At 35.0% G+C, this 27,299-nt stretch overlaps 2 protein-coding genes across 7 annotated transcripts in view; one reads left to right on the top strand and one right to left on the bottom strand.

Moving 5' to 3' along the window:
• Window positions 1–6,132, top strand: part of MFN1 (mitofusin 1) — a 33,950-nt gene extending 27,818 nt beyond the window's left edge. For all 3 annotated transcript variants that reach the window (XM_027111312.1, XM_027111303.1, XM_027111323.1), the window contains 2 exons: window positions 2,162–2,296; window positions 4,206–6,132. In XM_027111312.1, coding sequence (XP_026967113.1) covers window positions 2,162–2,296; window positions 4,206–4,287 — 217 coding nt within the window. In that variant the 3' untranslated portion in view covers window positions 4,288–6,132. The remainder of the gene's footprint in view (window positions 1–2,161; window positions 2,297–4,205) is intronic.
• A 604-nt stretch (window positions 6,133–6,736) lies between these two features.
• The window catches only part of GNB4 (G protein subunit beta 4), a 68,814-nt gene continuing 48,251 nt past the window's right edge, over window positions 6,737–27,299 (bottom strand). For all 4 annotated transcript variants that reach the window (XM_027111344.1, XM_027111363.1, XM_027111354.1 and 1 more), the window contains 8 exons: window positions 26,264–26,302; window positions 25,442–25,548; window positions 23,209–23,272; window positions 21,395–21,557; window positions 20,287–20,353; window positions 19,983–20,184; window positions 14,925–15,141; window positions 6,737–11,158 (listed from right to left, as the gene is read on the bottom strand). In XM_027111344.1, coding sequence (XP_026967145.1) covers window positions 11,052–11,158; window positions 14,925–15,141; window positions 19,983–20,184; window positions 20,287–20,353; window positions 21,395–21,557; window positions 23,209–23,272; window positions 25,442–25,548; window positions 26,264–26,302 — 966 coding nt within the window. In that variant the 3' untranslated portion in view covers window positions 6,737–11,051. The remainder of the gene's footprint in view (window positions 11,159–14,924; window positions 15,142–19,982; window positions 20,185–20,286; window positions 20,354–21,394; window positions 21,558–23,208; window positions 23,273–25,441; window positions 25,549–26,263; window positions 26,303–27,299) is intronic.

Below are 27,299 nucleotides of genomic sequence, written 5' to 3'. Positions count from 1 at the left end.
TTTGTAGGTTTAAAGGCATGATTTTTTAAAACTCAAGAGAATTTTATTATAATAATAAATACCTGGGTCCACCAAGTTTATGTATCTTAAATATTTGTTTCATTGATTTAGTAAAAACATATAGAACTCCAGTCAAATCAATGCATAATATTCTGTATTAGAGTGCCCCTGAGAGCTGAATTAGAAAGTTTTCTGAGCTAAAGATGATTGCAATTTAATAGAAGAAACAACATGTACATAATTATAATAAAAGGTGAAAAGTGAAAAGTAATGAGAGCTTCATAATGTGAGGCTGTAGAATCTTTTTTTTTTAAATGGCATTGAGTATTTATGTATTTATTTATTTATTTATTGGCTGCATTGGGTCTTCGTTGCTGTGTGTGGGCTTTCTCTAGTTGTGGCAAGTGGGGGGCTACCCTTTGTTGCGGTGCGTGGGCTTCTCACTGTGGTGGCTTCTCTTAGGCACGTAGGCTTCAGTAGCTGTGGCTCACAGGCTCTAGAGCGCAGGCTCAGTAGTTGCGACACATGGGCTTAGTTGCTCCACGACATGTGGGATCTTCCCGAACCAGGGCTCGAACCCGTGTCCCCTGCATTGGCAGGCGGATTCTTAACCACTCTGCTACCAGGGAAGTCCCTAGAATCTGAAATCATGAAGGATAGTGGATCAGCAAAGGTTTCCTAGAGGAGAGGTAGCCTGATGAGACTTGAACATCAGAATAGAACGAGCAAGACAGAGAAGACAGCTCAAACCAAAGGCAAGAAGGTTGGGGGAAAAGGAATGTGTTCAGAAACGTGAGATAATTTCAGTGTGGCAGATGTGTACATAAGAAGGGGTCCATTCAAGTATAAACCTAACACTAGGACTGAGGTTTGGATAATTAGGAACCCTGGGAGTGATATCATTAACATTTAGCTCTAGAACAGATAACTTTGCAGTGGTGTGGTGTGTAAAGTGGTTTAGACTCAGGAGACAAGAATTGCAGGGAGATTAAACTGTTTCAGACACAAGATCAGAGCCTGTACTAACCTAGTTAAGTTAGAGCTATAGGGAATGGAAGCAATGGGGGCACAGAACTGAGACCACTGAATTCACTCATTTACCAAATATTTATTGAGCTCCTATTTTATATAACTGTTAATTTTGATTTATTTATACTAAGATCTTTTTCTTTAATGAGGATAAACTGGACCGCCAAACAAAATCAGCTGAGGCTCACATTCATAAAAACAGAATTAATGAAGCTTACTATTCATTTCATCATCAAACATTTATTAATTGCCTACCGTGTGACAATAAATACTCTAGAACTTATGGGAAATTAAAAGCTAAAGATAACTTGTATTCTTCCTTAGAGGACTTTACACTCTAATGGAGGCAACCTCAAATAATTACTCCGGTTAAAATAATACTAGCTAAAAATAATAATAATACTAGCTAAAATAATAATAATACTACTAGCTAAATATTAATGTAATAAAATATTAAAATAAAAAGATGCTTCATTTGTCTTATATTGGTATTTGGTCAGATAGGGGAGAATGGAGGGGGAAGGGACCCTGGGAAAGATGAAGATGCGCAGGAGAATAGTTGCAGAGAAAAACAAGTCAGTTCATCAAATTCCAGTGGTACACACCTACCAGGCATGCTCCAAGTTGCAAAAATATAAATATATTTTCCAAAGTTAACATATTAACTAGCACACAAATTAAATACAGCCCTTTTGTTTTAGAAATGTGGTTAAATGTTGCTATAGTTTAAAGTATTTTTGACTGTCACAGAAGTTCATGAAATTTTCTTTCCTGTTCTCAGTAATTTATTTCTATAGGCAGGGGACAAGAGTAAGGCTTATTATGCTTCTGAAGAAATACACCCATCCTTTGCCTTTTTATAGCTTATTCATATTTACAGCAATATGGCAGAGTAATGTTATTACCCACTGAGCATTTGTCTTGAGGCCAGATGAAATTAAGCCCACAGTCATATTAAGCTTACAAGTGCCATACCCTCCCTCATACCATTCTTAGCCGTGTTCTTTGATACCTTATATTTTTGGGAATTTTTTAAACTTGTGATCTATTTTTTTAATATATACTTTAAATGAAAGCTTATTCATTTTAAAAGACATTCATGACTGCTGATAAAATTATTTTTTATTTGAAGGGAAATGGCAACCACTTTTGCTCGCCTGTGCCAACAAGTTGATATTACACAAAGACATCTAGAAGAGGAAATTGCCAGATTATCCAAAGAGATAGATCAACTGGAGAAAATACAGAACAATTCAAAGCGCTTAAGGTATTTGAACCTTTTGTCCTTAATAATATGAACATTTATTGGTTTCATTACCAAAATATAATTATGTAAAATCACTAGCAAATTTATGTTAAAATTTTCGGCTTTCTGCATTGGCTTAATTGTAATTTTGCAATTTCAATGAAAGCTAATTTGAACAACAACAAAAAAACAAATCTGAATTTAAAGGAATTTTTTAGATCTAAGCTTATAGCTCTATGTTAAGCTATACTAGTCCTTATTCAGAGCAGAAGTTTTGTAATTAAAAGTATGAGTATGAATTTTCAGTCCTACATATCCAAGACCCATAGCTTTTCTTCTCATTGGGGACTGTTAGGTATACTTAAATTTGAAGCAACGGAAGTAAACAAGATATCCTAATATAATGTGGAATTCTGGTTTAATATGATTTGCCATGGATTCTTTGGAGTCTAAATAAATTGTGCTTTGGGGGTCAAGACCAGAAGTATCACCACGAGATCTATACTTCTTGGCAGTTCTTTCAGCTTTATTACCCATTAGCTGGCTCACCTACAAGTCTGGTAGAATCATTAAGCATCATTTACTTCCTGCTGCTACTTACCAGGGCACATGCTGGTTTTTTTATATAGGCACATGCTGGTTTTTTTATATAGGCACATGCCTATATAAAAACAGTTTGCAACGCCTGCAAATTGGAGAGGCTGTCCTTATGACGTGGATTTTGGGACATTATACTTAAAACACCTGTGATAGTGTCCATCCCTGGTATCTTAATCTGAAAAGATTAAGATTTAGCAGTCACATTCTCATTGCATCTCCATTTCAGGGTCTCTGAAAAAGGTGACTGCCTATCACTTAAACCCGAGCATCACTTCTCACACACAAATACACCCAAGGTAATTTCACATATTCCATTGCTCCTATTTTAAGTTAGGTCATCCCAAATACAGCTTTTCAAATTTGGTGAAACTATATCCAATAGAAATTTTTTTTTAACCTAGGTAGGTTTTTAAATATTTTTCATCTTGCTATAGTAAAAAGCCATAACAGATAAAATAGATTATTCGTACTTATGTAGCTTTCAGATTTTGGCAGGACTGACTTGAATAAGTATCAACATTTTTGATCTGCTAATTCTTCTAATAGGAAAGTTTAGAATAATGTTAACATAATAAGTTTAGAATATTATTAACATAATATTTGGAATCTCCCTTGTTACTAAATTAGGCTTTTAGCCATTCAGATATAATTTAACTTAACTAATGCTTCAGGAGCATTACTTGAAGAAATATACAGTGGAGTTCACAAGAACATTTAACTTATGACCTTGACCATATGCACTCAGCAACAAACAAAACAGGACCAAGAAAAGAGAGAAACTCATTTAAGTATGTGTGTGTGCCCTGGCAGACTATGAGAATGGGAGATACAAACCTGCATTCCCCTGTCAATTTACATTGTTTTCCCTCTTGTTATGGGCATTTGGCTGCATCAAGTACAATTTTAATATTTAAAAAAAATATTTTTGGTAACTATGGTCCTTTGACATCTACCAGCTACTTTGTGTATACATAAAACCACTTATTCTACGCTTTATTCTTAACGGGAATTCAAGAACAATTATGTCTTTATGTGACTTAGGATGTAACTCCCATGTAAGGTGATGTGACTCCACTGTCTCTTAGGCTTTTCATTCTTATTAAAGATTTTATCTCAGTATACCTTTCTTCTGGCCATTGGATTCTGTGTTTATTGCAAAGTTACAGTAGCACATATAATAAATGCTTTAAAAAGAGTTGATGATGTGAGTTCAGACAATTTTATGTAGCAACAGCTGGCTAGTGATTTTTTTTTAAGATTTGCATGGGATGCATTTTTTCTCATTGACCTTTATGATTAGATTGGTGTTTTATTCATTTTTTTAAATTAGAAATAAAGCTGTTCAACTTGAAAACGAGCTGGAGAATTTTACTAAGCAGTTTCTACATTCAAGCGATGAAGAAGAATCTTAACAATAGAGATTGCTTTGGTGATCATGATAGAAGATGGAACTTGGAAGATGGGGACAGTTATTTTTATGAAGTGACTTTAAATATGAATTATACTAACTATACCTAAATAGCAAATCCTTGAGTAGATCCTGGTATTGATCTATCTCAGGGTGTGTGCATTTCTGAAAAGTGTTGTCTCTTTAGTTTTAATTTTGGGTAAAGAAAAATCCTTTGATATGTGAAAATGATGAATTAGTTTAAAGAACCAACTCTCTGACCCCTGCGGGGTGGGGCCTTGCTCTTAATTAGGGCTCTCTTTGTTTTTGATTCTGAAAAACTCTGCTTCCTGGCATCCAGGAGTTAGAGAATGCTCCTTTCATCTTCTTTCTCAAAACGAATTTTTGATGCCTATTTCAATGGGAATAGTCACATTTTTGTTTTATAAACTGCATTGCTCTAACCACAAAGGAGTGTGGAATGTTCTTGAGTGTATTATTTATGCAGGTTACAATCACTTTTGCATCCTGGCAGGTATGTAAACCACTAATAATGCTGTTTTTACTCCCTCTTTTATTCCTATTAAAATTGATGTAAAACAGTATATAGGTTTGTTATTATAGAGTCCTTATAAAGGTATTTGCGTCTAAATAGTTTTCTCATGTTTCTCAAGAAACACTTCCAGCCTCAGCTCTGATTCCAGTAAGGAAAGCTTTCTATCTCAGTTTTAAGAGTTAAGTTTGAAGTGATAAAAATAGCCAGAGATATGGGAGATCTGAATTTTGGGCGGCTACAGTCATGTACAAATGCTGTTCTTTAGAAAGTATTTGCCAAGGATACTGCTGGGTTGTCCCCCGGAGTGGCTTTTAAACATTGTATGAATTTGACAGGTCACGGTTAAAAATTATGTTTTTTACCTTAATGAAATGTTTATGAGTTCAAGTATTGTTTGTTTCTATGTTAAAAACTAATAGAGAAGTTATATGGAAACATTAAAAAACTGACATTCTAAGGCTTTGCTACACAAAACGTAGTTTTGAGGACCACCAAATCAGCATCACCTAGATGCTTGTTAGAAAGGCACAATCCCAGAAGACACAGCACATTTGGCAAGTATAGTTTATGCTGCTTTTCCATGGGAGGGATAACATTTCATGCTTTTTTTCTTTTAATACTCAGTACTTCTTTTTCTCTGCCTTTAAGGCTCCTGGATGCTACTCAGTCTTTTCACAACAGGTGCAACACTGTTTTCCAGGATATTTTAAGGAGAAAATATTATTTAGGCCATAGAAGGCTTTCAAAAATATTTTTTATGCAAATCGGATATTAGAATGCAATATTCAAATCCAAATAAATATTCATTTATGGCTAATATTGTTGCTTTATAACCAAAAAATGATACAAGCCACCAAGAGGTGGGATTAGGTAACAATTGCAACATGAAAAACATGTCTAAGACTGGGTACTGCTAATTAAGTTTACAATTTCAAGGCCTTAATCTTTTTTTTGGGGGGGGGGTCTTAATCTTTATATGCAAGTACTTGAACTTTTGAAATAGCATAGTGGTTTGGTATCACCTCATTAGTACAGTGGTTCTCACAATTTAGTCCCTCAGTCAACAGTAGCACTACACTAGGGAAGTTGTAAGAAAGAATTGCATTCTTGGGTCTCATCCTAGACCTACTGAATCAAATACTAGGTTTGGGGACCAGGAATCTCTGGTTTAACAAGCCCTCAAGGTGATCTGATGCATGCTGAAGTTTGGGAACTACAGAATAGTGTAGTGTGATTCTCGTGTAGTAAGTTTATACTAAGTTTTTCATCACTAGTTTGAATCCAGTTCCGCCTGATCAAGCTTGAAAATATGAGTGTTGGAAATGGGACACTAAAGTAATGAAGCCCAGCCTTTATGCTTAGGGATAATAAGTGCACCTATGACCAAGCCCATGAATTATAAAGAATTGTAGCTGTTGGCGTTCAAAGTTATTGCACATTTACTTGACTGTCTACTATGTATGTTTGCAGGATTATTTATAAACTTTGTGTAACCTTCAACTTTTTACAAAACTAGATTTTTTTATAAGTATGCAAGGTGAAAATAAAATGTTTGCCTGATAGTTGATAAATGTAGCATTTATACTGGCATTTAGTGAGTTTTAATCTTTTAATGATTTTTATGGCTATCTTGGGGAGACCTGCTCATCTTTTTCCTAAGGGAACTTTAAGGGAAAAAAATGACATTTTGATGAAAATCTGTGGCCTTTTAACAGTAGGCTAACATTCACAGTGCTACAGAATAGGTCAGTGGCACTCCTCTCTTCCTTGCTTCCAGCAGCCCATTCATTTTTCATGAAGAAAATAATTACCAATGTTTAGATAAAGGAATTAGAACTGAACATGAACTATTGGGCTTGGAGTTTAGTTCTGGGACTTAAAAGTAATTCTACTAAAAATCAAAACATGCTACATGAAATCTGTTAAAAGCACTTTATTGATTACAGTATCAATTCACAGCAACATTATTTCACAGAGCTACTGTACAACTAAAGGAACAAATTACTGCAAGAAAGATTCAAGAATACTGTTAAATCATGATACAAGTCCATAGTTTGGTTTAAAGCTTTTTTCTAAGAGCTTTAATCTAATACATTCACCTTTCCCACAAACTACTGACATTCAGATTCAGTTGGCCACAGCTGTTGTAGAAACCATTCTAGGTGAAGAAAAACATTTTAATCAACTTAAAAAACCCACTTAGACATGAATGCCTTTGGATAAGAATATGCAAATGCAAGTGTTCAGATGCTTCTTTGAAAAGAGAAAACAATAGGATAGAGCACCATTGTGTAAGACACAGAAAAGGCTTGAAATATCTACCAAGTATATCACTGAAGTTCTATTAATTAAAAAATACTGTATGATGTAAGATTTTGTCAGGCACATTTAACACCAGTTGAAACATATAACCAGCTTTTTCATATGCTGCATTAATCAACTATTTTGTAGGATCAATTGGATTTAAGAAAAAAGACTTAGGAAATTTTATCAACATGCAAACAAATTTGCTAAACACAAGGTGTACCATCATTCTGATTAATAAATTACTTTTTAAAACAATGCTAGCTTAGACATTCAACTACAGACCACTTTACTGAGTACCCATTATAACCAATACTTTTAAATATATCAGTGAATTTAAGGCAACTTACAATGAACAATGGGAGAAAAACTAGTAAATATGAAGGGTACTTCACATTCTACTTAACCTAATTTAAAATACCAATTTTATTCACTGTGATACCATTTCTCACAAGATAGTCTGACTGGTGGGTGTTTTAAAAATTCTAACAGGAGGTAAGAAACGCTTCAAAATTTTGCTTTCCACAGTGGCAAAAGGGAAATTAGAAACTGAACATAGTACTTAATTTAAAAATGTTTTTAAGTCTGACTCACACTGTGAAGATTTTAGAAAGAACATGTTTATTACTAAAATCATAGGCCCATTTGGGAGATTGTTTAATCACTTTCCATTAACGTTTAAACACATCAACAGGTAAGCCACAAGTATTCAACTGTTGTACTTTAAACTGTGAGACATTCACCAATGATCAAGCATAAATTTCCATGAATGTCTTCATTTTTAGAAGTCTTAATAATATTACTAAATCTAAGACATCAAAAGTGTTGGAGAAGGTTAGTTATATAATATTGGCACAGTATTTTTTTTTTTTGCAACAATAAAAATTTCACTTTGTCACCTGGAGAAGCCAAGATCCATTTCTCTTTCAATATGTTAACTTTAAAATTACTTAACATATTCCAGAAGCAGCTACCTCCGTTATGTCTAGGAAACTAGTTTACTATCATCATGCTGTATTAATCAGTTCAACTGAGTCTAAATTAAGATAAGGAGATGGCTTACTAGGCTCTCTTGAAGAATTAAGTATCTCTTGATACTTAAGTATCTCATGAAATATTAAGCCTAAATCTTTGCCTCTCTGAAGATGGAATTCAATATGCTGTTGTAACCACAGACTCAACTATAAAAATCCGAGCTAGGGAGGGATCTTGGATATTTAGTCTAAATCTCTGATAGCATAGCTGCCAAAATTGAGGCCTGTCCATCAAAGTGGAGGTGATGTTCTTGCTGAGAGCACAAAGTGCTTTCTTGAGCAGGTTTATGGGATGATTTGCTGAAGCACATGGCAATCACTCCACTTTGTTTTAGAAAAGCGTATGTGCCTTTAAAATATTCTTGCCACATCTTAAAAAAACCTGTTCTTTACAAAGTGATTAAAGACTCTACAAATAAACCTAACTGAGGCGCATGACGTTTAAATGTTTCTTAGGTAAACAGAAAAAAATCAGGCACCAGAACTGCAATATTGATAAAATTCCTTAAAACTACTTTTGGCCATATTTTTTTTAAGTTTTGAAAAACTGAGATTCAAACTGTACTGTGCTTCTACAAATTATACTGACTTTAGGAAGTTCTTATGCACAAAAGAATTAGATGAGCAGATGAACTCAAACTGCAAGGAAACAAATATTTAGCAACTGGAACCCATATCACTAAACAACGGTTTAAGTAGTAAGTTAACGTGGTAATGAGGTCACCATTCGGTCATATGTATAATACGGTCATAACAGCCGTAGTAGTGGTTAATTTTCAGTTGCCTAATACATATTTAATTATGGGAATTGCTTTTTAACTATCTACAAAAACTTTAATAACATTAAATCACTTTTATTAACATTTTGAAGACCACAGACTTCTCATAGTCTGTGTGCCTCTGACTAAAGTATCTTGTTACTAGAACCACTTTCAAAGTAGAGGAGATATTCTCTTTTTATATATATAAGGCTATTTTGCACATGGTAGAAGTGCTCTCTTGAAGAGGATTTTGGAATAAATTGCTGAACTACATGGTAAACCCTCACCCCTCTCTATTTTTGGATATGAATATGTCCCTTTGAAGTATTCTTGCCTTATCTCAAAGAGCTGCTCTTTATGAAGTGATATAAATAGTCCACAAACATTAACAGCTAAAGCTCATAGAAATCTTGAATGTGTATATAAATATACATTCATGCCTGCCATCTACAAGTCTGTTTTTTTGGTCCTATAAATCTTCCTTTTCCCATTTTATTCTTTTTAGTATCTTAAAACAGTTACTTATTTCATTATGGTTGATGCACTTATTAGCACATCCACAATATAAAAATGAAAATTTACAAGTAAAATTTGGGAGTATTTAGGTTAGGGTTACAGGTGATCAAAAGTTAACAGACCTATCTCAACAGTTACTGACAGTTTACTGTTACAAAACACAATGCACTTCTACATCAGAAAAACCCCACGACTTTACCATCAAAGAAGACTAACAATCTTCTACTGTCAATCATTTAGATTATTTTTAAGAGAGAAATCCAAGGGTCAAGGATCTCTGTTTAAGTTCAAGGGGGCCCGTTCTAGTAATACACACATTATTATATCACTGACAAGCAGAGGAATTGCTTAGTATTTTCCTCTGACCCCTTCAAGAACTGCTCTTAGAATCTTCTTTTGGCTTTAAAGTGGGGGTCACTTTGACCTTGGTATCCTTTGAAGCAAAACCACTTAAAACCAATATTTTGTGCTAATGGGAGGAAATATTACAGAAGATCAAAAAGCTTGAATGTCTGCTTTTTAAATTTTTGAAGGCACGGAAAGTTAACATCAATTCAGATTTTATATTATGTGAACAAATTCATAAAGCAACTTTCTTAATGATTATAACTAGTCAGACCTGGTGACTGGTTAGATTTTATACTTCTTTGAAAAACGTAATGCCATCACATTATTTTTCCTACCTAGATACACACTGATGGAGAACACTGGGAAAAATCTTTCAGATGCAAGGACAGTCCAAATGTTCATCAATCTGCTGAAATGAGTGCACCTTACAAACTCAGTTCTAGAATATGAAATCAATAGGAAAGCCCAGCTATTTCGAATGCTACCTAAGTGTCATCTGATCATAACCAGCTTTTTAAAATAACAAGAAACCATTCTCATGTGATTACTGCTATCTACCAATTAATATAATATGAGTTTCTTATGTATGTCTAAAATTTCAGAGTGAGATCTCTATTCCCTGGCCATCAGATTATGTCCCCTTCAAAAGACTAAACATGAGCACTAATTTAAATTGATAAGATGGCAGAGGATATTGCAGAAACTAATGATATTCACAAGGACTCCCCTCAGTGGTACCTAGGCCTGTCAGCATTCTTAAACAGTAAGCAACCAGGATCTCTTCTAGATCAAAATGGTCGGAATACAAGGGGACTTGCTTCAAATATCAGTACACACATCAATGGAATCACTTCCATCTATTACTGTGCCTGGTTCCTCCACTATAAAACTCAAAACTATGACACTTTTTAAGGTATACAAGGTTAAAAATGTAGTTCTTAAAAAATGCAAACACATACTCTCAAACATGATAGGCTGCTATAATGTGTACATTCTGTTCTACACAAAGAAAAAGAATTAGACAGTACAAGCAAAAATTCATCAAGGTTAAATTAGCTCAACTCCTCAAATTAATACACTGGTCCTGATCTCAGCAAGCACCTTTACCTTGTTTTCACCTTTTTTTGTTTTGTAGTTTACTGAAAGCTTCTTTTTGTATATAATAATAGAAAAATCTTCACCTGCAAATATAAGGTAAATTCTTTTGCACAGCTATAGGCTGTAGTACTGACTTCTCCAGGTATCAGTGGAGAACACAAAATTTGTGCTGTTAATTCCAGATTCTAAGAAAACTGTCCCAAGACCCTGTTGCCACAGCCATGCCATCATCAGTTACACCTAAACAGCTGACACGGTTGTCATGACCAGCAAGAACACCTGAAAAACAAAAGTTCAGTAAAAAGTTAGCAATGGGCAAGTTTTAGAATTAAACAAGTGTATGCATAAAAGATCTGGGAGGGTACTTAAAAGCTAACAGGTTCCCCTGAGTTGAGAGACTGAGTGCCAGGGGTAAGGTGGGCATGTAGGTAAAATAAAATTCTTTGTATTCCGTGAACTTCTGACATGTGCATCAAATTGTGTTTTTCATTTTTGAAAAATTATTTTATAATTATGCGTATGTTCAAAATCATCTATTCAACAACATGTAGTCTTAAAATTTTACATCTCTAATAAGTTCATGATACTTCTAAATTTTGCCAATAAGCTATGCTATTTTCAACAAAAACAAAATTTTAAATGTTCAATGAACTTTTACCACCAGAACAACAAAAACATGAGAATGAAGCTGACTTATACTACCACTTCCAAAAATAACAACATAATTTATTTACTTTATTCTTTTAACCACCAAACCCTGGAATGTTTTGGTCATAACTTTCTGAAACCATCAAACTCATCTAGTCTTAGTTTTCTTTTGTATATTTAACCTATTTGATCTTCTGACCACTACACAGGATAAAATTAAATATTCCCAAATATTTGAGAGGAAAATGAGAAAAGTAAAGATTTAAAAGAAAAATTAGAATATATCAAATTCTCAAAAAGAATTTTTTCTTTAATATACTGTTTGAGTTTTCATTATCTCCATACGTAATTAAGCATATCATTTTCACCCAATCTTAGGAACAGAAGTTCATCTTGTCTAACAATATTTTGTGCAGTACCTTCAGTATGGCAATGTTTGGCAACAGGCAAATTTACCATTACGGGTTGAAATAACAAAAAATGACCATTGTGACTAAATACTCCAAGTCATATTGGAAAGAAGAATGAATTAGCAATTCATGAGTCACATTTCAATTTTAAGGTGAAAGTATCCAGTTGAGTCAACTTGAAACCAAACAGCTGTAAGCAAAGCAAAACTAAAACTCAAGCATATGTTTAAAAAAATACAGAAAACAAACATGTTTTTATTTTGTTATGGATATTAATTCATTCGATCCAAGCAAAACACCTAATACCTCAAAAAAGTAATTGGCTTTGAACAACAGAGTATCTCCAAAAATTTACTTGCAAAATGCTAACCCGTGAACTTTTCTGCAGTCTCAAGAGAGGTTGTAGAAAATTATTCCTGGTAATGTTGACATTGCCTCCACTCCCTCAGAAACCTCAACAACTGTATACGTGTTTAAAAGGTCAAGGACATAACACCCACAAGGACAGCAAGGATGAGAGCAAGCAGTGGCAACAAAATTTTGTGAGCTGTATGGTGGTAAGTGTGTTAGTGGACCCCAAAATGCTAAGTTCAAAGCAAATGGTCTGATAAGCCAAGAAACAAAAGCAAACTGCAGAACCTCCAAAAGGGTCAGATACTAGTGGAACCAGGTATCTGTGGAACCAGACACAGGCAAAGATGGGGTAAACTGAGGCTACATTAGAAAGTGTCCAGGAATCAGTTAGACTCCCCAGGTCTCTTCCTTCACTCTGCAGAGTCAGATGATTTATCATCCTGCACCAGAACATAAGACTAGAGACTTATTTGCTAGAGAGAGTAAAAGAGGGTCTCTTAACTAGAAGAAAATAGGCACAGTTGAGATTGGTGAAACTGCTGAAAATGGGGAATAAGTAAGTTTACTTGCTAATTGTCTTGCACCCCAGCTTCTTCCCGGAAATCAGCCCCCAAACTGTCAGTCAGCTTATATACTTCAGGTAGAAAAGTGGAACAATCCACCTCAGAGAAGACAGCTGGCCCAAGGGGAAAAAGGCCATAAGATATATCAGAGGTTCCCCAATCAAAGCCTGGCCAGATCACTGTTCAGTGAGGCCTACAGTCAGTACACCCCAACCATGTGCAGAGGGCTTTCAAACAGTTATAGTGCCTCACTCTTAAGGATAAATAAGAGGCTAAGAATCAGAGTTTTAAGGAAATATAATAGATAGGACACTGAAAAAATAAGAAAGAAGGGGGAAAAAAGGCAACCTGGAAAACAAAAGATTATGCTTTCAGAAGAAAACTTCAAAAAAGGCTTTCATTAATGACCCCAGAAAAACAAAAGACTTTTATTCATGAAAAAAAGAATGGGGGCCCTAAAAAAAAAAAACTCTCAAAAAGATGGTAGCAAAAATAGAAAACCAAAGCTTAACAGAAGCTTCATGGAAAGAAAAGGCAAGAATTTCTTCCAGAACATGGAGCAAAAAAGACAGATGGAAAATATGAGAGAAACTAATAAGAAAGTCCAAGAAGTCCAACGTCAGAATAATGGGAATTCTGGGCTTCCCTGGTGGTGCAGTGGTTAAGAATCCGCCTGCCAATGCAGGGGACAGAGGTTCAAGTCCTGGTCCGCGGGAAGGTCCCACATGCCGCGGAGCAACTAAGCCCTTGCGCCACAACTACTGAGCCTGAACTCTAGAGCCCATGAGCCACAACTACTGAGCCTGCGTGCTGCAACTACTGAAGCCCGCATGCCTAGAGCCTGTGCTCCACAACAAGAGAAGACACCGCAATAAGAAGCCTGCGCACCGCAACGAAGAGTAGCCCCCGCTCACCACAACTAGAGAAAGCCTGTGCGCAGTAATGAAGACCCAGTGCAGCCAAAAAGAATGAATGAATGAATGATGGGAGTTCTACAAACAGAATGATAATGGAGAAAAAAGTGCAACCAATTAAATAAGCCTCCTAAACTTCCCAGTACTCCAGGGTATACGTTTCCAGGTTGAAAAGGTCCACTGAATGCCCAGAATGAGGGATGAAAATGGGTCTACTCCCAAACATATCAAAACTTGCAAAAAGTTTGAAGATTAATTAGTGAGAAGTACATCAAAACTAAGAATGTAAGCCAAAAAATTAATTTGACCCTAGAGAATATTCAAAAGCAGCACAGCAAAAGAAGTCACAGCATATACCTCACTGCTTGGCAGTAAGTACTGTTTAAAAATTCATAATTGTGTAATAAACACTGACTGATGTTCTAAACCAAATTCACTACATGGGAAAAACTGGAAGATGGAAGCTGTGGTGGGAGGAGGGATGTTGAAACCAAACCCTCAACAGATAATGCCTAAAAGTTAAGAAAAAAAAAATCAGGATGTTCTTTAAAGATAAAAAAGTAAATACTTAAAAGTAGCTACCATTGGGAGCAGAGAACATGGGCTGGGGTCAGAGGACTGCTGTGTTTTGGTAACAAGCCATGTAGACCTATTTGATTCCTTGAGTATAATTTTGATTCTAAAAAAATTTTAAGTCACTCTGTGTAATTTGTTATTAATGACAGTCCCCAGTACAACTGGATGCTAATATTCTGGAAGCTGCAGGGGAGAACACAGAGTACGGGGTTAAGGGGAGACAGTGGTTCCATGTCCTGCCCCATACAAGATCTGAGCCAAAAAGAAGATCCATGTTTCCTGTCAGGTTATAAAAGAACTGTAATTGGGAAAAGACCATACTAAATTATATTCACTATTCATCTTTATGTCAAAACTTACCAAACAAGAAAATATAGAATCAGATATTACTCTTCAGAAAACAGAAACATAAATATGGTTTATGGACTGTAACTGCACTCAAAAGATCAACAATGACCATGAATGAGAACTGCCATGTTGCCATTCCCCAGGGTGTCCATGGGGGCCCCAGAAACAACCGATGGGAACCTTTTCACATTTCCTGACAAAATCAAAACCTAATGTGTACTTATTTACTAACCTGCACGATCTCCTTTTAGTGTGTCCCATACATTACAATTGAAGTCATCATACCCAGCTAACAGGAGACGCCCACTTTTTGAGAAGGCTACGGAAGTGATCCCACAGATGATATTGTCATGAGAATACAATAATAACTCTTGGTCTGCACGAAGGTCAAAGAGCCGGCAAGTAGCATCATCAGAGCCAGTGGCAAAGGCATATCCATTTGGGAAAAACTAGAAAGAAAAGCAACAAACATTTATTCCATAGAAGTACACAAAAGTTATGTGAGGCAGTGTAATAATAGACTCTGGGGTAAGACAGACCTAGATTCAAATTCCAACTTGGTTTCTTACCAGGTGAATGATGTTAGGCACTAAAGATTCTTAAACACTTGAGTCTTAGTTTCAGAATTTAGTGTGTTGGTTAGGGCTGAATGAAATAACACATGCACAGTACCCATAACCCACTGTTCAGCACAAAGCAAGTACTCAAAACATCCTGGCTCTGGTCCTCCATATGTCTTACTAAAATGTTTAAATCAAATATTACTATTTATAGAATTTATATATGTATGTATACTCTTAAATGTTCCAATAATCTCATTATGAGAAATAAATAGGAAACATTTTATAAAAGAGAACAAAAATCATCCACTTAGGCTAGGTTATAAAGTTAAGCTAATAGTAAAGAAAACTATGCATTATTAGTTTGTGAATCCCCCTTCTCAGATACTGTGGCACTACTCAACACTTTTTACAAAGAGGAAATCACTTCATGTATCTATTGGTCATCCGTATTACTCTGTTAGTACCTGCTGATGTGTAGGAATAAAATGAAGAATATAAATTTATCTTCTTTGTGGCAAATATTTTATAGTTTGTCATTTGCATTCTAATATTTTTTACTTTTTTAAAAATATAAAGCAGTTTTTTGGAGGTATCACTCTCCCTGATTTCAAACTACTACAAAGCTATAGTAATCAAAACAGTATGTTACTGACACTAAAACAGACACATAGATCAATGGAACAGAACAGAAAGCCCAGAAATAAACCCATGCACACACAGTCAACAACAAAGGAGGCAAGAATATAAAATGAGGAAAAGACAGCCTCTTCAATAAATGGTGTCAGGAAAACTGGTCAGCTAGATGCAAAAGCATCAAACTGGATGACTTTCTCACACCATATATAAAAATAAACTCAAAATGGATTAAATACTTACACGTAAGACCTGAAATCATAAAACTCCTAGAAGAAAACACAGGCAGTATGCTTTTTTCTTTTTTTGGCCATGTTGCGCAGCTTGTGGGATCTTAGTTCCCTGACCAGGGATCAAACTCACGCCCCCCTCAGCAGTGAAAGTGCAAAGTCCTAACCACCGGACCACCAGGGAGTTCCCAGGCACTATGCTCTTTGACAGTGGTCTTAGCAGCATTTTTCTTGGATGTCTCCTCAGGCAAGGAAAAGCAAAAATAAACAAATGGGACTACATCAAACTAGAAAAAGCTTTTGCACAGTGAAGAAAACTACTGACAAAAGGAAAAGGCAGCCTACTGAATAGGAGAAGATATTTGCAAACAATATATCCAAAACATACAAAGAATTCACAAAAGTCAATATCAAAAAAACAAACAACCCAATTAAAATATGAGCAGAGGAACTGAATAGACATTTTTCCAAAGAAGACATACAAATGGCAAATAGACACATGAAAAAATGCTCAACATTACTAATCATCAAGGAAATGCAAATAAAAACCACAATGAGACAGCACCTCACACCTGTCAAAATGGTTATTATCAAAAAGACAACAAATAAGTGTTGGCAAGGATGTGGAGAAAATATCCCTCATGTGTTGTTGGTGGGAATGTAAACTGGTGTAGCCACTATGGAAAACAGTATGTAGGTTCCTCAAAAAATTAAAAATAGAACTACCATATGATCCAGCAATTTCACTTCTGTGTATTTACCTCAAGAAAACAAAAACACTAATTGGAGAAGATATACCTGCACCCTGTTCAATGCAGCATTGTTTAGAATAGCCAAGATCTGGAGGCAACCTCAGTGTCCATCGATAGAAGAATGGATAAAGAAGATGTGAGATATACACGTACACACACACACATATACACACACACAATGGAGTATTACTCAGCCATAAAAAAAGGAAATCTTATACCATGTTCTTGAATTGGAAGAATCAATATTGTCAAAGTGAGTATACTACCCAAGGCAATCTACAGATTCAATGCAATCTCTATCAAACTACCAATGGCATTTTTTCACAGAACTAGAACAAAAAATTTTTTAATTTGTATGGAAACACAAAAGACCCTGAATAGCCAAAGCAATCTTGAGAAAGAAAAACAAAGCTGGAGGAATCAGGCTCCCTGACTTCAGAGTATACTACAAAGCTACAGTAATCACAACAGTATGTTACTGGCACAAAAACAAAAACACACTTGATTCCATTGATCCACAGATCAATGGAACAGGATAGAAAGCCCAGAAATAAACCCACACACTTATGGTCAATTAATCTACAACAAAGGAAGCAAGAATATACAATGGGGAAAAGACAGTCTCTTCAATAAGTGGTGCTGGGAAAACTGGACAGCTACATGGAGAAGAATGAAAGTAGAACATTCTCTAACACCACGCACAAAAATAAACTCAAAATGGATTAAAGATCTAAGCATAAGACTGGATACTATAAAACTCTTAGAGGAAAACATAGGCAGAACACCCTTTGACATAAATTGCAGCAATATCTTTTTGGATCCTTTCCTAGAGTAATGGAAATAAAAACAAAAATAAACAAATTAGACCTAATCAAATTTAAAAGGTTTTGCATAGCAAAGGAAACCATAAACAAAACAAAAAGACATGGACTTCCCTGGCAGTCCAGTGGTAAAGAATCCACCTTCCAATGCAGGGGACGTGGGTTCAATTCCTGGTCAGGGAAGTAAGATTCCACATGCCGCAGGGCAACTAAGCCCGCGCACCACAACTACTGAGCTTGTGCACCTCGATGAGAGAGCCCACATACCGCAACTACAGAGCCCATATGCCCTGGAGCTCACGTGCCACAACGAGAGAGAGAAAATCCGCATGCCACAACTAGATAGAAGCCCATGCACCACAACAAAGAGCCTGCGCCGCAATGAAAGATCCTTCATGCCTCATCTAAGACCCAACGCAGCCAAAAAAATAAAGAAAATAAATAAATTAAATAAATATTAACAAAACAAAAAGACAACCTACAGAATGGCATAAAATATCTGCAAATGATGCGAGTGACAAGGGATTAATCTCCAAAACACACAAACAGCTCATGCAGCTCAATATCAAAAAAACAAACAACCCAATCAAAAAATGGGCATAAGATCTAAATAAACATCTCTCCAAAGAAGACACACAGATGGCTCAACATCACTAATTATCAGCATCACTAAAATCACTAAAATCAAAACTACAATGAGGTATCATCTCACACTGGTCAGAATGGCCATAATCAAAAAAATCTACAAACAATAAATGCTGAAGAGGATGTGGAAAAAAGGGAACCCTTTCAAAATCTGAAAAAAACATTTCAAGAAATGAAAAATCATATAATAACTTATCAATATGGATGCAAATTTTAAAATTTTAACAAATCCAATCCACTAGTAACTAAAAAGGATTATGCATTATAACCAAGTGAGGTTTGTCCTAGAAATGTAGGGTTGGGTTAATATTTGAAAACTAATCCACGTAAATTCACCATTTAACAGACTGAAAAAGAAAAACCACGTGATCATCTCAATAGATGAAGAAAAGACATTTGATAAACTTCAACACTCATTCCTGATAAATCTGTAGCAAACTAGGAACAGAAGAGAAGCTCAGCAACGTGATAAACGTGGTGGGATGAGAGATGGAGAGGATTGCATTTGCCTATTCCAAAATTCCACTCTTTAAACCAGGTTGGCCTAATAGGGGGTGGGGGTAACAAAGCCTTTACTTTCTCTGATATTCTCTAAAGATTATATAAAATTGACTTTCAATATGCACATGATAAATAAAAACGAATTTTTCCAAAAAAATATCTTCTTGCAAAATTAGAGTGTATCTTATACCCATAAACACTTGCAATTACAGTGCTTTAGGAAATTCTAGTCATATCTATACATTTTGGCATCTGATGCACATAGGACAATTTACCTAAGTCAAGCGGTATCCCACCTCCTCTTAATATCCCTCTCCTCAATGCTGACTGTTTGATAAATCATTTTGATTGTCATTCAAAATGCCATTTTAGTTTTAATTTATAAAGACATATGACTAGTTCATTCTCATTTTTGGAGTTATTTATTTTCTTTCTTTTTCACTGATGTATAGTTGATGTACCATATTAAAAACAATACTTTTTTGAAATAAGAACTAAGTACTTATTGTCTGGCTTAATCTATTTGTGGATACCTGTTTGAGGGTTTTTTTTTTCAATATGAAGGAGATTATAAATAATTTATACCATTTATTGAGCATCCAGTCTATAGTTTCATTTAGTCTTCACATTGTTCTTTAATGTAGGTAGCATTATTCCTACTGAGGAATGTGTAGCTCACAGAGGTTAAGGAGCCCACCTGATCTCACACAGCTGGTTCCCAGCAGAACTAAGATCCAGAGTTTGCTGACTTCAAAAGCTATACTCTCTACACTAAACAGCTGCCTCTGTCTTCCTGACTGTCTCTCTTTGGGTTGTTCCCTTGACCCCAGAGATATGGGACTTTGTTCTCCTCTGAACACACTGTTGATACTCATGATCTGCTTGTTTGCTCAAGATGATCTATCCCTCTAAATCTGGGAGAAAAAAAAAAAACTTATTCCTGATTACCTGCAAATAAGGACCTAGGCCTATGGATTAAAACCTTTCCATTAAAAAAAATCAAACCCTTGTTATTTGGGGGTTAAATGTTATAAAAGCATACTATTTATAAGAATCCTTGAAGGGAATCTGTTGTTAAAATCATGCTGTAGAGTTCAACACTTTATATGCACAATCAATTTTCCTTAGAAATGCTCTTCACTTACACTGACAGCATTAATATCCGACACATGGCCAGTGAAAGACTGTCTACACATTCCATCTCGAATATCCCATAATTTTGAAGAGGCATCACAAGCACCAGAAACAAAAGTCCTCATGTCAGGACTCAGAGAAAGACTCATCACATCTCCAGAATGCCCAGTGAATGTAGTGGTCTGCTGGGCAGTTTCGATGTCCCATAAAGCACTATAATTAAAAACAGAAATAATTAATGACTGCTCTTTTCTTACATTAGTTCCTACTACCATCCTCAACCTCAAAATCAGTAATCTTCTGGAATAAACTTACCAAGTTGTATCTCCTGAACTTGTAACAATTTGGCTGTCATCTAAAAAACGACAGCAGGACAAGTAGCCTACAGCATAGAGAGTAACAAATGTTAGGTTATCACTGATTAATTCACTTACCATATGAAACAGTAATATATATTTTTTAAAATATAATACCTGGGCAAGTGTTTGTTAGTATAATCTATAGTTCTACTTTTAATTACTTCCAACTCTATGCTGCCTGCAACTGAATTTTATCAACAAACTCTCTTAGGTATTTACTGTGTTGATGACTCAGTTACAAACTTGTGTAAAAGACACAGTCCTTTCCACCTACTACAATTACCTAAGAGAAAGATACTCCTTAATACAAATATCTATTATAATCTATAGCAGACTTGGTTAAGTACCTTGGAGAAATATTTTAAAAACCTCAGGGAAGGAAAGGTGGCACTCAAATGCTCAGAATTCACCTGTGCTTCAAAATATGGAAATTTCAGGAACAATACCATTATTGAGATTGTGTAAAAAGCACAGCCAAATAGTACTTCCAAGAATCCAGAGAGGCTGAAACCTGGTGAGTGGTGATAAATTCCTAATTAACACTGCTAACCAAACACTATATTATTGAACTATGGTGTGCACACTGAATGCACTATCACATAGTGAAAAATACTTCATAAATGTATCTTGATACGCACTTTCAATTACATAATTAAGCACCAAAATCCCATAATTGCTATAGGTTTGCAGAGAATACAGAAAATTATATTTGCTTTCTTTTTGTATTTTTCATTATTGTTTGAATTTTTCGCAATAAATTTATAATTTTTACAAAAGCAATACTATTTTTTGGAGTTATTTATTTTCTTTCTTTTTCATTGATGTATAGTTGATGTACAATATTAAAAACAATACTTTTTTGAAAGAAAAACAGAAGTATGGTCATCATTTGTATAATTATAAAAAGTCAGTGTTTCCCAGATTCATGGTAATTTCTACTCTCACTTGATTAATATGCATCCTTTGGCCAGCTGATCTCACTTTGTCACTCCTTCTCCTTGATCAGCTCATTCTTCAGGAGGAAGCAGGTTTAGGAGAAAAGGACAATATGTAGTGATGCTCACCCGTGTGACCCGGTAACTCTCGGCTCACTCTCACATTTCCCTCTCTGGTTTTCAAGTTATATATAGAGCAGATGTTGTCCAGTCCTCCACAAGCAACATAATTACCAGAGGGAGCATAAGCACAGGTCATCACCCAGGAGGACCTCAAAGGAATAGCATGCATCTATAGGACAAATACAACACAAAAACTAAGTCAAGAGTACAAAAACAGTCATTAATTTTTCAAACCTATTTACAACGAAGCAAATATTACTGCAATTTAAATGTACTTAAAAAATAGGCCAAGTAAAATAAAAATGAAATGGTTTGAGAAAGTGAACAATAAAAAATAAAATACTAGGGCTTCCCTGGTGGCGCAGTGGTTGAGAGTCCGCCTGCAGATGCAGGGAACATGGGTTCGTGCCCCGGTCCGGGAAGATCCCACATGCCGCGGAGCTACTGGGCCCATGAGCCATGGCCGCTGAGCCTGCGCCTCCGGAGCCTGTGCTCCGCAGCGGGAGAGGCCACAACAGAGAGAGGCCCACGTACCGCAAAAATAAATAAATAAATAAAAGACTAATGCACACTGAAATGCCTGTTATATCTTCTGTACTATTATCAAATCATTTGGATTTAAGTGCTCTTTTCAGAAAGTATTCTTTTAAGAATAACAAGGACGTAAGACATTTCAACACTAACAGAGCCATTTGAAATATTAAGTGTAAATGTTAAAGAACTTAACAAAATTTTTTGTTTTTGCGTTAGTGCTCAAAAGATGAATTTCCTCTAACATAACACTGAATAATACAAGTACTGGAGTTGAACAGAGTGGTTCTTCCACAAAGAACTATGACCTTCTAATAACACATATTCTGGGCTCGAATTCAAACAATGGTAATAGTTTGCACTGATCTACTCATACCACTGTATGATGCCTTATTACCCAACACCAAGCATTTGCAGGTCAGGTAGCAAAGTTTAATGTGAATGGGAACATAAAGGCTAAGTGGCCCATACACAGAATCAACACATTGTGGGATTACTATGCTCTCACTTAACCTAAAAGAATATTTTTCTGTTTTAGGAAAATATAGTTGAAAGTCACACTCAATTCTGATTGATACAGAAAAACTATTATATTACAAATGTGTCTTAGCTAGCTTTAAATTCTCAACCAGGCTGAAGTTACTGTTTATTTCACAAAAATAGTACTTCTAAATCTTTACTAGAAACAGTGGTATAAGTGCACACAGAATCTAGAAGTATTTGACTTGTGAGCATTTTCCTGGAGCTTCTTCATGACCACTCAACACCTCTATGTCAGGGGTTCCTTCCAGTGGACATATTAAGAGGACCCACTGGCTTTTACCACCAAGGGATCTAAACAAGTTGTAATTTGCCTCCAATCTACTGTATCTTCTGAGCAGTCCAGAAACACAAATCAATGCCTAGTGTGGACCAAAGAAAACATTCTAGCTTATCCACAACTAAAAATAAAAATTGCAGGGTCGCTGTCACATTAGGAAATGGGACCTTTTAAAAAAATCATTTATATGTAAAACTGATGCACACTGTCTTCTAATATTCAAGTATGAAATATGGGACTCAAATAAGACACACTGAACTATATTCCTGTAGTTGTCCTTGGGAATAAAAAGAAAAGGTTAAATATTAAAAGCAAACACTAGGTCTAAAGAAAGGATCTGAGTTAAAATTAACGGAGTAAATTTATCCTGGAAAGAAATTAAAGCTTGAAGTAATAGAATAAAGGAAAGAATTGGTGGACATCAAACCAAATAAAAGGGTTATGTAAGAGGATGATTAAGAAACTCTACCTTATTTGTTGTATAGCTATCCCAAATAATTAATTTTCCATCTTGGGAAGCACTGACTAGTAGCCTAGAGGAACAAACACAAAAATAATGTGACATTTAGAGGAAAAAAGTAGTTTAAATTATGCACTGCATTAATGTAGAACAGTTCAGAAAAGACAAAAATAATTTTTCGAATGAAAAACTTGATACCAGAAAATATTCTCACAAGTTAAAAAAAATCTATTCTGCATGCCAAAAAATTTCAACATTAAATATTTTTAGACATTTTACTAGAAATGTCTCTGGTTATAACAACTTTTTCATGGTAACAACATTCTAGTTCTTATTCAAGATTCTGGTAGCTATTAGCTGACTGGTTTAGTATGTACTGACTTAAATATAATGACAGTAGAGTACATATAAGCCTAAGAACCACATTTCATTCAATCTAAAAATATCAGTTGAGAGCCTGTGAATGCAAGGCAGTGTTATGGGTACAAAACAGGCTATACCGCCTACCCTGGGGCCCTCCATCATCTGGTGGGGATAAGACATTTAATAAAATAAATTAGGTAAATGAAAATAGTCGGAGGAGTGGTATAAAATAAAGGCCATAGGAAAACAAATGAGGGACAAGTAAGTGCTAACTGGGTTACTCAAGTAGTCTTGCAAAAGAAAACAAGTCTTGAAAAAATGGAATTTCGAAAGCTAAAGATAGAGAAGTCTGTGTTCTATGAGGAGGGTATGTTCCATGGCAAGAGGTGGAAAAATACAACAGGTATTTCAGGAATTGTGAATTTCCCAGTTACACAGAGTTTGTAAGAAATGGGAATAACAGTTTAGAAAAGGGGACTGGGCTTAAACTACAGAAAGCTCTGTTTGCCAGGCTAAATATGAACTCTTGACTAAGTTACCTGCCACTGAATTTTTTGTTTTGTTTTGGAATTTTATTTTTCACTATGGTATAAAATTCAAAAACTACAAAAGGACAGATATACAGTGAAAAGAATCACCTTCCTGTCGCCATCACCCTTCACTGTAGGTAAATAACACCAGGTTCTTATGCAGCAATTACTGTAAGTTTTATGAAAGGGAAGATCTAACCACAGGGTATGGGATGGAACCTAAAGTTCTTCAAAAATCAGTTGGCATCATCAGCATTGAGTTGAGAAGGACATTAAGTTACAAGTTGATAATCAGAATGGGTAGAAAGACAATGTGAGATGGGTTCTGTTGACACTTTGGGTTCTCTATTAAGATTAACAGTCTTGAGAAAACTATAAGAAAGTAAGAACCATTAACATTGTTTCAAGTGATTGTATTTTGAGTTACACATTTGCTATCTCAATGGGCAGATTACTTCTTAAACTTCTTTAAGAAAAATAATAAAGCATTTGGCCTAGCTTTATGTCAGTTGCCAGTTATATAATTTTATTTATTCCCTCCTAAGAGGCACAAGTTCTATATTACTGTATTCAAGTATCTTATTTACATCAAGATGTGCCAGGCATTAGCAACAGGTAGCAACATTTTTAGGTTCTCCTGGAAGAAGAGAAAAAGTATGCAACTTCTATTAAAAACTAATTTTTTAGTTAAGACTTTTTCCCAATTAGATGAACCAAATCAAAGGAACAAGTCAACCACTATGGAAGCAGTGCCAGATACTCTGGAAAAAGCACAGGCCACACTGTGACCCTATGAACAAAGTAAATCATCAAGACCAACCATCCAACTGCACTCCAGATGGCGGCTGTGTGTGTGTGTGTGTACACACACTTGTATGATGGGGTTAGGGGAATAAAAGATGTATTCAACAAAAATGTCATTGTTTTATGTAATTCCATCCTTTGTGAATTTAGGTAATAAATAATTACGGCAAGATCTGGTAACTTGTACATAGCAATATTCAACAAATATTTCCTTATTAACTGAAATTTCAATGTTAATACACAATAAAACTGCCTTGGCATGTTAAAAAAAAAAGTATAATACCCCACTGCAAAGAAAAGAAATCCTAAACGCTTTACCTAAATCATTTGATAAAGGATATTTCTGAGAGGTAAATCTGTTTTCCATGTTAAAGGTCTCTAAACTTTTAAAGTATCCATGAATACTTTTATTAAAAGCAAAGCGTTCACATTAGATGCATTTTCTGCAAATACTTCATAGATATAGGTTGTTTCTAAAAAGAAAATGCAAATGATGACTCAACAAAAATAATTCTGCACACAGTCTGAAAATGGCAGGTACAAACCTCGAATCATATCCCCAGTGCATAGCATAGATTTTAGCTAGGTGACCCCTCAGTGTACGTCTTGTTCGCATTTGTATTCGCCCCACGGAATCCATATTTGACGTGATCTATAGGAAGTGACGAGAATGTCATTCTTTACCTTAGACGTAGCTCAGAAAATAAAGCAGAAACAATTAATAGGCAAAAAAGCAGACATAAAACAAATTTATAGCTATTGAAGGTATTTTAATAATTCCTAGAGTCATTATAGGATTAATATGTTGTTCAAGAAAAAGTATGATTTATTTGCACACCTTCCAGTGAGAACATCTTCTGTAGACTATTTAGTAAAAAGAACAGACATACCTTCCAACCTTAGTAAAAAAACAGCTACAAATAAAAATCTAATAGATGATCAAATAGTAAAACATTTCTAATTTTAACTATCTAAAGAAAGCCAATTTTATATTTAAACAACACATAAAATATCTCCTTAATAAAAATGATCAATATTAATTAAACTAATGAAACCTTCCTAATAGTTTATATAAGAAAAAAGATCTTAACCAGGGCATATCAAAAGAATCAGAAGCTACCTAAAAAGAAACATATACTATATGAACGTACATATTTTTATTGTATTTTTTCGGACTTCCATTTTAACAGGTATGCTTTAAAAAGTACTTCTACCAGCATCTGACAAATTACAAAGTGTTTTTAAATAGAGATCTCATATTCCTTTCAATTAAACACTAATAAAGAGAATCTGAACATCATTTGCATCAGTATCAAGCAGTTTCATGTGAATTAATAAAATGAATTGAGGAAAAATAAAAATTTTACCTGAACAAGTGTGGCATCATTACATGCTTTTCTAGCATCCTGAAGTAAAGAAAGATAATTATACATTTAGGTGTGGAAATCCCTAGATATGATTTAAAATAATACTTTCATTGGAAATATAGATTTGAAATATACTTCTTACTGTACCACACAATCTTTATTTTTAAAAGGTTTAATGAGATGAAATTCACATAACATAAAATTAACCATTTTAATCATTTTTAAGGTGTGTAGTTGGGTTGGTTAGCATATTTACAATGCTGTGCAACCATCCCCATTACCTAATTCCAGAACATTTCCATCACTCCAAAAAAGAATCCCTATACCTTCCAATTCCCTCTTCCCCCATCCCCAGGTGATCACTAATTTACTTTCCAATGGATCGCTCATTCTGGACATTGCATACAAACGGAATCATACAATATATGACCTTTTTTGTGTCTGGCTTCTTTCACTTAGTGTAATGTTTTCAAGGTTCATTCAGTTGTAGCATGTGTCAGTATTTCATTTCTCTTTATGGTTGAGTAATATTCCACTGTATAAAAATATGACATTTGGTTTACCCATTAGTTAATATGATGGACATTTATGCTGTTTCTACTTTTTGGTTTTATGATTAATGATGCTTTGAACATACCTTTTCAATTATCCTGGGTATATACCTAAAAGTGGAATTGGTGGGTGATATGGCAACTATGTTTAACATTTTAAGAAACTGTCAAATGGTTTTTCACAGTAGCTGCTCCACTTTACATACCCACAAGGAATGTATGAGGGTTCCAATTTCTTCATGTCCTCACCAACACTGTTCTTTTTATTCTTCTTCTTCTTAAAAAAAAGTATTACAGCCATCTTAGTGGATGTCAAGTGGCATCTTAGTGTGGTTTTGATTTGCATTTCCCTAATGATTAGTGATGCTAAGCATCTTTTCATGTGGAGTGTCTTTACATGTGCTTATTAGCCATTTGGATATCTTCTTTGGAGAAATGTCTGTCAACTTCTTTGCTCATTTTTAAATTGGGTTATGTGTTTATTG

The sequence above is a fragment of the Aethalodelphis obliquidens genome, unplaced genomic scaffold, assembly GCF_003676395.1.
Source record: "Aethalodelphis obliquidens isolate GAN/ISIS:26980383/991018 unplaced genomic scaffold, ASM367639v1 scaffold1, whole genome shotgun sequence".
Classification (NCBI taxonomy): domain Eukaryota; kingdom Metazoa; phylum Chordata; class Mammalia; order Artiodactyla; family Delphinidae; genus Aethalodelphis; species Aethalodelphis obliquidens.
Note: the sequence above shows the minus strand (reverse complement) of the source record. Positions and strands in the feature narration are given on the sequence as shown.